The sequence below is a fragment of the Nothobranchius furzeri genome, chromosome 16 (genome assembly GCF_043380555.1).
Source record: "Nothobranchius furzeri strain GRZ-AD chromosome 16, NfurGRZ-RIMD1, whole genome shotgun sequence".
NCBI classification, from domain to species: domain Eukaryota; kingdom Metazoa; phylum Chordata; class Actinopteri; order Cyprinodontiformes; family Nothobranchiidae; genus Nothobranchius; species Nothobranchius furzeri.
In genome coordinates this window covers 44,748,455-44,758,840 of record NC_091756.1, presented here as the reverse complement: position 1 = coordinate 44,758,840, position 10,386 = coordinate 44,748,455, and the positions used below count along the sequence as shown (strand labels likewise).

At 41.6% G+C, this 10,386-nt stretch overlaps 1 protein-coding gene across 1 annotated transcript in view; it reads left to right on the top strand.

Moving 5' to 3' along the window:
- The window catches only part of timp2a (TIMP metallopeptidase inhibitor 2a), a 15,394-nt gene extending 6,245 nt beyond the window's left edge, over positions 1–9,149 (top strand). The window contains exons 2-5 of the mRNA XM_015962861.3: positions 2,216–2,316; positions 3,147–3,255; positions 6,228–6,352; positions 8,719–9,149. Coding sequence (XP_015818347.1) covers positions 2,216–2,316; positions 3,147–3,255; positions 6,228–6,352; positions 8,719–8,916 — 533 coding nt within the window. The 3' untranslated portion in view covers positions 8,917–9,149. The remainder of the gene's footprint in view (positions 1–2,215; positions 2,317–3,146; positions 3,256–6,227; positions 6,353–8,718) is intronic.
- Positions 9,150–10,386: the final 1,237 nt, after the last annotated feature.

Here is a 10,386-nt window from a genome sequence, read left to right as displayed (position 1 = left end):
AAACCATAAACTAAACCCCAAGGGGGCTGGGAGTGTGTGTGTGTGTGTGTGTGTGTGTGTGTGTGTGTGTGTGTGTGTGTGTGTGTGTGTGTGTGTGTGTGTGTGTGTGTGTGTGTGTGTGTGTGTGTGTGTGTGTGTGTGTGTGTGTGTGTGTGTGTGTGTGTGTGTGTGTGTGTGTGTGCGCGCCCGCGCGCATGTTCTAGTCCTGCTTATTTAATGCACCCCCCCCCCTTTATTGCTCATATTTTCCGTTCTGAATAAATGCCCCAAGCATAGCTGAAGCTTGAAGTCAGCCATGCCAGTAAAACACACACATACACACACACACACACACACACACACACACACACACACACACACACACACACACACACACACACACACACACAGTGAGAAACCCACTCCTGGCCTAGTCATTCTCTGAGTTTTCCTTTTCAAGTCTTTTTCTTAATCCTTAATTTTCGTCTCCCGATGGTTTCCCAGCAGCGATTTTAAGGTTTGAGCAGCAAGTCCGTGTGTGTCAGACCTGTATGTTGTGCTCTAGTCGCTGAGGCATAAACTCGGGGTTTTGTGCACAACACTTCAGGCAGTTTGGGCTCTGTTATTAACCTGAGATGAGTGTCAGAAGTTTGGGTTAGGACTTAGGGGAGGATGTTGGATGCACTGGCTTTATGATTAGCAGCAGGAACACATTGTGGTTGATGAGACTCCAACATGAAGAAGCAGTCTAAATCTGTTTCTGTTTACATGCACGCATAAAAGATCTGGAGTGTAAAGCAGTGACGTAAAGTTTCATTAGTTGCTCAAATAAGTGATGGACAAAAAAATCATCTAGTGATTGGAATTGGCTTTTTAATGAGCGTGATTGGCTTAATCAATGATCAACCAGTCTAAAACCATGAAAGCACTTTCCAGGACACCCTTGTGAAAGAAGAGTTGATGTCAATGTTTTTTTAATCAGGTTTCATTCATTCATTCATTCATTCATTCATTCATTTTCCTCCTTATCCTTCCTTACCTGGATTTGGGTCACAGGGACAGCAGCCTAAGCAGAGAGGCCCAGACTTCCCTCTCCCCAGCTACTTGGGCCAGCTCCTCCCAGGGAATCCCAGAGCATTTCCTGGCCAGTTGAGAGACATAATCCCTCCATTGTGTCCTGGGTCTACCTTTAGGTCTCCTCCCAGTTGGACGTGCCCGGAAAACCTCACCAGTGAGGCGTCCAGGAGGCATCCTAACTAGATGCACAAACCACCTTAACTGGCTCCCCTCATTGTGGAGCAGCGGGTCTACTCCGAGCCCCTCCCGGATGACCAAGCTTCTCACCCTTTCTCTAAGGGAGAGCCCGCACACCCTGTGGAGAAAACTTATTTTGGCCATTTATCTTCATTATCTTGTTCTTTCGGTCATTACCCAAAGCTTGTGACCATAGGTGAGTGTTGGAATGTAGATCTACTGGTAAACCACGACAGACCGGTACAACGCACTGTACTGTAGACGCAGCACTACCCTATCGATCTCGCACTCAATCTTTTCCTCAAGACCACTATGGGAAATAAAGGTTTAAATAATAAGATTTTTTTCTCCATTTGGAAACTCGCAATCCCTATCAGCAGGTGAGAGCAGTAAAAGGATGGGAAATCTGTATCGTTGCTCAAAACCAGAATCGCGCAGAAATAAATTGCTTTCTAAACGTTAGGATGATCTGTGTTGCAAATGTTTCTCTCAGATGTCATGTTGAAAGTTTCAAGACAGCCAAGTAGAATGAAGCAGACCAAGTTAGCCCGAGCAATAGATAGAAACAGTAGAACAACACTAGAGTGTTTAAATCAGCAGCAAGGGTCATGTGTATTAAAACAGTGTTTCTAAAGTAAAAGGCAGAATGTGTCAGTACAATTAACCCTCTGGAGGCAGGCGTTGCAGATTTGCAACAGTTAAAACCTACCTACCTGGTTACTCCACATACGCATCTCATGAGCATTTTTTAACTCCGAAGTACCCCTGAAGGACTTAGTTTGTCCTTTTATCAGAACTTATTTTGAGCCTGAGAGGGTTAAACAGAGAAGAAAATACAGGACAACTGCTGACAAGAAAGCAAACAGCACTGGAAATGGTTCAGCTCACCTTTCATGGACCAAACACCAGTATATGGGGAGAACGGCTGTGAAAATATTGACAGGTTTGTATCTGAAGCCATGTTTCTGTGTTTTCTCAACAGTCATTCGTGCAAAAGTGGTGGGAGAGAGTGAGGTGGATTCTGGGAACGATATCTATGGGAACCCCATCAAGCGGATCCAATATGATGTCAAACAAATCAAGGTATATGTGATTAAAATGCAACGTAAAGTGGCTTTCTTAATTCAGGAACCTTTACCAGAAGCAGGGTAGTTTTTCTGGGGCCATTCTTCATCTATAGCTTTGTTTCTACCCTACGAGGAGGCTCTCAGCAGGTGTGTCTCCATACAAAATCAACCCTTTAAGAACTTTGCTAATTTAATGAACGCTGGTTATTTTCCTTTCCTTCCATTCCGCTTCACCAGCAACTTTTCCAGTTTTTCAAACACTGGTTGGTTGGCGACATCTTACGATGTAATTCACGAGGTCTTTTGTCTCACAGAGCACTGTAAAAAAACTACGCTTCTTCTGGTCAATAAATGCCACATTTTACATCACACAGCTGCTCTCTTGGTCCTCTGAATGTTTTAAATCATGGTACACTTTAACAGACTAAAACTTTTAATGTTTTTAATGTCTGTAGACGCTTTTTGGCAATCAGTGGCATCACTCACTGCAGAAACGGTCGCAAAATACTAACGTCTCAGCAAAACCCTGAAAGGGATGATTTTCTCTGGAGACACAGCAGCTGAGAACACAGAGCCATCGTATCTCCTGGTCAGTTTTCTCCCTTTCAGAAATTTCCCAAAGCTCCTATAGTAGAAACACGGCTATTGAGCCTGATTTACCCTGTAGCTCAGAGCTTAGAGGAAAAACATCCAAACCAGGGCTGAAACACGACGATGGTCCAGGGTAAATAAGAACCAGGGTCAAAATGGGGCCACCTTGTGGAATCGTGTCGAGGGTTCCATCCAAAGATGTTGAACGGTCAAAGGTCTGCGTGTTTTACCTTTCATTCTATCCTCATCTTTCAGATGTTCAAAGGGCCAAACCAGGACATCGAGGCAGTTTTCACTGCACCAGTGTCTGCTGTCTGTGGTGTTACTCTGGATGCCAGCGGCAAGAAGGAGTATCTGATCTCAGGTCAGTGGGACAAAATCTTACATGAAATAAAAGAAAAATTTTTTAAATCTGCCAAATAAACTATATTTTATGCAACTTCATGACCAAGTCTGTTTACGTTAAATATCAAAAGATAAAATAAAGTCAAAAGCATTGTGAGTTTCATCACATGCTCAAAATTTTCTGCATCTTTCAAATCAAATGAAGAGAATCAATGAGTAAAAAAAGTAGTAGATTGAGTATTTAAATTTCATTTCACTTGTCTGCATTCCTACAAATGATGTGCTGCTGTTTAGAACTAGTTATACAAATGTGAGTTTTAAATTTTTGTGGTGGAAAAACTAGAACTACAAAGAGAAGTGAGAGAACTCTGAGGCAGACAGACAGAAGGCCTGTAAGGTGACAGGATTTTAGAGGTTGATAAGATTTAGACATGTCTGAAAGCAGAGGGTGTAAACACTGGTGAGCCTGCTGGGGGAGTGACTGTTTATGTTATTATGGGTAATAACACACTGCTGACTAAAGCCTGCTGGAGACTGGTGGGACTGGTGTCTGCCTTTGGACACTTGGAGCTGTTTCACATTCACACAGGGCTGGTTTTTGATAGCTACAAGCAGCTTTAATGATTGTTATTATATTAATGGCTCACATGAATGATTAATGTGAAAATATTCTCTTTAGGAAATCATATACTTGAGCCTAAATCAGCTGGGCAGAGCATCACATTTAAAATGATCAAAAAGGGGTTCAAATAAAGGCAACTGGACTTTTTCTTGAAGATGTTTTGCTTCTCATCCAAGGAGCTTTGTCACTTCTGACTGGAATATGGGAGAGTCAAGCTTCTAGACTGTAGCTGTCCTTTCCCACTGTGCAAAAACCTAGTTTGGACGTCCTACAGACGTGGTCTGGACCAACAGATTCAATATAGACATGATCTGCACGTTCATGCGATGTTGACTGTTTGCAGGGTTGTTGCTTAAAGAGCAGAAACAACTCACGAATACCCCTCCTCCCTACCTCCTGATGATATTTTTAGGGAATCGTTGTATCAATTAGATGAAGGAGGCTGTGACCTAGACCGAAACTGTTTTGGAAATGGGTTCAGAGCTGCATTTCAGGTGCTGGGAAGGTGAAACCTAAGTCCTCCTTTATTTAATGTAGGTGGACTGCTGTGGGTTGACCTGAAGAGGTGGCTCTCCTGTGTTGTGCTGAGCACTTCTGTAGTTGTGTAGGTCTTTACATAGGTAGTTTCTGATAACAATAGACATCTAGAGTTTATAAACTTGACCCTCCCATATTCCAGTCAGAATTGACAAAGTTCCTCGGATGAGAAGTGAAACCAAAGAAGTCCTGATGCCTTCATTCAACCCCTTTTGGATTACAATGACCTGGGTGACTGGGAACGTTCACCAGCATATCCTATTTAGAGCCATTTTTTCACCAAAACCACGTAAATATTATACTTTTGTGTCAGGGTTAATGTATATACAACATTCCAGAGCCCCACCTCTACTACCATACAGTACTGCTACAGCATTGCTCCTTATTAATTCAATAATTTAGTATCTATGTACATATTTGTAATAAAAATAAAGTTAATGAGCCCTTCCTCGGTCTCACACGTCACAGCACCATTGTTAAAAGTGTTGGAACACTCGTCTAATCAATACATTTGCACTGGTCTCTAGTAATGAATGCCTTGTAATGCCTATTTCACACTGGAAGCATCAGCAGCATGGAACAGCAGCGGAATATCACCGCGTCAAATAGAATCCATTATAGTCTATGGGAGTGTTTTAAACCAGCGGTGCCACGGCAATTTTCAGGCATACCCCAGAAGCAGCACGCCACGCCGGATCAGGTTCTGTTTTTGCAGCGACACGTAAATATCCGCCATCAACATAGGGCTAGACAGGAACTCACACACGGTCTCGGTGTAACATCCCTGGTGTGTTTATCGTGACTTTAATCCTGGTAGTGTAGAGGAACATCATTCATGACATTAAACAGCGATATCAAACATAATTTCCTTCTTTTTGGTTTAATGGCGCATTGCATAAACAAACCATGACCTTTGACGGGATTGGTGATCTCGCGAGTCAAGCGTGGAGCACAGCGAGGAAACCGTTCTGCAGCCAAGGCTCTCCCGGTGTGTAATGGACCACACTGAAGCTCACGAGTGAAACTCTCCGCTGCTGTTCCGTGCTGCTGATGCTTCCAGTGTGACATAGGCAAAAGTCATTTTGCCCAGAAGCGCGTGTATCACCACAGAGACTTCAACTAGAGGAGAAAGTGCAGTTTGGCCTCTTATTTCCTGATATTTGGACATCTCGCCTCAGATTGGATAGTAGCAACACGACTACCACAGACTCTGTGAGTTCAACAAGACTTCTGTAATGAACTAAAGCAGCACAGGCATCAGAATGAGAGAGCACGCTAAGAGGAGGAGACGCAGAGGAACATGAGGTCATCTGTGCTCTGGTTTCTCCATCTCAGACAGAGATGCACCCACAATCACCCCCCTTCCCCCTAATTACATAGAGTTGTAAGAGGAGGAACTGCTGAAGCCAGCGTTTCCTCTTGCAAACTCGAGCAGTGGCAAAGGAAGCTGACTTTCTGCTGAGGAGGGCATCTTTTGAAAATGATTCGCTTCTCTTTTGAGTTGGAGGCTGAAAAGTTGCATTGAAATGTGGGTTGTAGAAACTTCAACATGCTGAGAGCCGCTCTGCAGACAGATAGGAGGATGGCACACTCTGTAAACTCCGCTTTAAATATCGTGTTGTTTCGACCGGTGCTGCCTAATATGTGGGAATCAGACTCAGCAAGACACCAGAACAGCCTGTAGGCACCAGTCTGGAAAGTAACAGATTTCATCAGCTTTACCCATGAATCGGCTGTTATCGGAACGTTATTGGTACACCTATCTTGTTTTGTCTGCCGTCTCCGCGACATTTTGTCTCTGGAGCTCCGCATGACGGCTTGTTCTTTTCCAGGAAAGGCAGAGGCAGGTGGCCGCATGCATGTGACCCTGTGTGATTACATCATGCCCTGGGACTCCCTGAGTGCCACCCAGAAGAAGAGCCTGAGCCAGCGCTACCAGATGGGCTGTGACTGTAAGGTAAGGCCGAGGTGCTCCTGTGTCTGGCTTATCCATCCAGAGCAGATAATTGGCTCCTGCTGAACAAATCTAGACAAAACAAGCCCAGCTAAACACAACACAGAGAACAAAAACAGACCAAAGACTCGGGTTCAGTCACCGATAGCTGCTGATTGACAGATGTGGGACCAAGTCACGGTTTTGCAAGTCACAAGGAAGGTTCAAGTCAAGTCAAGACGAATCCTATGATGTACAAAACCTGAGTCACATAAATTTCCAAGACATGTACGTCCTGAGTCAAGTCACGCACTAAAATGGGCAAAATTGGATTCTACAAATATCTTAAGTCTTGTGTTGCTTTTAAATTTTACAAATAATTTTCTTTATGTTTACCTTTAAGATTTGAACTATTTTCAAGTCCGTCTACTTAAAATTGTGAGTCACGAGGCACAACATGAGCCAGTGTAGTTAAAAAGTCTGAGTCGATTCCCAAGGCTTTTGTAAATCTTTCTTCCAAGTCTAAAGTCATCAGAACCATATTGATTCCCCAAATCTGTTGATTGATTCTGGTTTTATTTCACTCGTGTGACTTGAGTTACATTTAAGGCTAGGGGTTGCAGTGGACCTCCCATCACTGTAAAAGCAGGGAGAGGGGTGGCACACACAAAATGCCTGGGACAGTTTTTACATTAACCGATGGGACCTGTAAATATTGGTGGGGACAGATTTGTAAACTAGGAGAAAAGAACAACAAACAGCACTACAGAAAGGTGAGGACATGAGTGAACAGGACAGGCACCAAGATCTTGACACATTTTAATTACAGTGACAATTAAAAGGCAGAGTGAGGAATATGGAAAGGGCAAAAATATCCAACTGGCAAAGTTAATATTTTACTCGCAGCTTGTTTTTGTCATTTAAAATGTGTTTTTGTAGCACTCTGCTTCATGTTGAATAAAATGAGTTATTTAAATAATAAACATTTGATTTAAGGTATATTTATAGATGAAGTAGATCTGTTCATGTACAGTTTTGTAAAATTTCTGATGATAAATTTATTTAAGAAACAAAAAACACGAGGAGCCGTTTGAGAGCTGAAAAAGCTGATTCATTGAAAGAGTTTGAATTTCCATCACCAATTTCAAAAATATCTTGAAAATTTTGCGAGGGTTCTCAATTTCCTTGCGTTACAGGGCCATATTCTTCTGGAATATTGGCAAAATTAAATAACAAGACCATTTCCCCCCTTTTGAAATAATGAAAACTCCCGTTTCCACTATCGGAACTTCCAGGTAATTTTACCGGACTTTTGCAGCATTCGCGTCTTTCCATTTTCCCAGGCTGCTCCAACAGGACCATTTTCCAGGGCATTTCAGGGACTAACAGTTTCTGAACTGGGGTATGGACTCAGAAAAACCCAGTAGAGTCATTGAGTGTATCTTGCAGTTAACTCATGCTGATTGGTTGTGATTCAGTAGGAAATGACATCGGCAGACACCACCAAATAACCGGCATTCGTACAACTGGATGAGTTGCTGTTTAATCAGAAAAGATGGAAAAGAAGTATTGAAAGGGCTGATTTTGTATGGAGACACAACGGCTGAGAGGCCTGAGCCCTGATATCACCCAGTCACATTTCTCCCTCCCAGAAATGTTCTGTGACTCCTATAGTGTAAACTCGGCTAAAAATGGGGACTAACACCCTTCTCACTTCAGCAGGAGGGGTTGGGGACCTAAGCTACTGCAAAAACAGATTTCTAAGAATGTACAATAGCCTATTTTTTTTAGACATTTTACCTAATTTTTAGTCTGAAAAGAAAAATAATTCATCTCTAGAAAATTTGCATTACTTGAAACAAGGTAAAAATTCTTAAATATGATGCAAACTTTCTTGCTAATGGGGTAAGCAAAAGTTGCACAGCTATTATTCTTAAAACTAGGACAATAATCTAATTTTAAATGAGCTAATTCTAAGAATTCTAGTCAAATAACTCTTACGTACCCCATTGGCAGATTTTTTTTTACTGAAAACGTGAAAATGTAGATAATATTTAGGAATATTTACCTTATTTTAAGTAATAATTTTTCTAGAGAAGAATCTGTTTTTCTTCTCAAACTAAAACTAAAATAAAAATGTCTAAAATTTGGCTTTTGACTTACTTAGAAATTAGCTTTCGCTGTGTAATTTGAGACTATAAGGAAAATCTGACGTTTCAAACACAAACGAATCACAAAGAAAATGAGGATAAACTGGGGGTAAATTCAAGCTAAATCATCCCAATCTGTGACCTAAATGTAACAATAAAATTTGCTCAAATGGGATTGTTGAGGTTTATGTGCAGCTTCAGTAGAAGTCATAGACATTTGGTGTTTTTGTGTTTCCGCAGATCGTGCGCTGTCCCTCTCTGCCCTGTGAGATCACAGCTCCTGAGGAGTGTCTGTGGACAGACCTGATCATCGAGAAGCAGGTGCACGGGCGGCAGGCCAACCACTACGCCTGCGTCAAACGGGCAGACGGCTCCTGCTCCTGGTACCGCGGCGTTGCACCTCCCAAGAAAGAGTTCCTGGATGCAGAGGACCCTTAAGTCACATGGCTCTGTTCATTGACTGCACAGCCTGATGGAAATAAATTCCAATAATTGAAATTCAAATAGTAAATAAACAAAGCACACCACGAGGCTTAATAAATGCAAAGCTATCACAACAAAATTCACCAGCTGGTCTGAGAATAATATTTTGGCCACTTTTTACCTGACAGATTACAGATGAGGCTTAAATGTTGTTCTCAGACGCAGCCAGTCTGTAAAAACATCAAATAGCATTGCGAGACATAGACTGGTCAAGTGATGATGTAATTTCCTCCTGAGGCTGGCGTTAGGAGGGTTTAAATTCTCAGCGATTCAAAGCACTTCCTGCCCCCAAAAGCCCCCAAACAAATCTGCGCCTCGTTAAACAATCTCTGACCCTTCACCTAATCATTCAAAATTCATCACATTTCTACTTTTATTACCTCATCAGAAAAACACATCTTTGTTTCCTTTCTTTTTGACTAATTCTCAGTTGTGCTTTTTTCATTTTATTTCCCTTAGCTGGTGCCCTCATCATGCTTTCTTTAAAAGATAATTCATCATCTTGCACAGCTGATGGAACTTTAGTTTTTGTTTTGTTGCTGGTGGTGATTTTACCTGAAGCCTGTGACTGTCACAGACCCCACTGGACCAGTCTATGTGGAGTGAAGACGATCACTTAATTAAAACCAACTCTTCTCTGCTCTTCAGTCAGTCAGAGGTATCCCATCTAGTTTTGCTAATCTTTGGATCCTCACCCCTCCCCTTGTTATGTAGCTGTACAGTACCTATGCATATACGTTTGTTGTTACTTGATAACATTTACTGCATTAGAACTAGATTTGCACTTTTTGAGGATGAGTAAAGACAAGAGTCTGAATACTCGGATGTGACATTTGTCATGTGCCTACCAGATCCACCTTCCACCTTGAGTGCAGATTTGTTTCTGCTCCGAGGGCTTTGGGGATCAAAAAGGCAAACAAATTCTTCCCATTTTTGTCATTGCCACATAAAATATCACTTCCTAGAATGAGAAACTAAACAGTTAATGTATGAATGGTTTAGATTTTAGGGGTGTTTTTGCAGATTTTTTGTACGGATGATTAATCGAGAGGAGTTTGCAGGATGATGATATTTCCATGTCTTTCATTATCTGTCAATTGTAAATGCAAACAGCAGTTTCACGATATTCTCGCAGATGGTCCTTTACATGCTTAATGTTAGCTTTGACTCGTCTTTCAACTCTATTAAATGAAAGCTTTATCGCTGTCCTAGAAAGCAAGTTACTCAACGTTTACAGTGCTGTTTTATACACCTCAAGCTACAATAACTAGAACAATATATATATATGATAAAGTATTAAATGCATAATTTAAAAAAAGTAAACTCTTTCTGATTTCATTTACTTTATATTTTTCAGTGTTATTATTATACCTGTCATGATTTTTGTGTGTTTGTCTGCAAATGTTTTCAGCTGTCTTGTTTGGA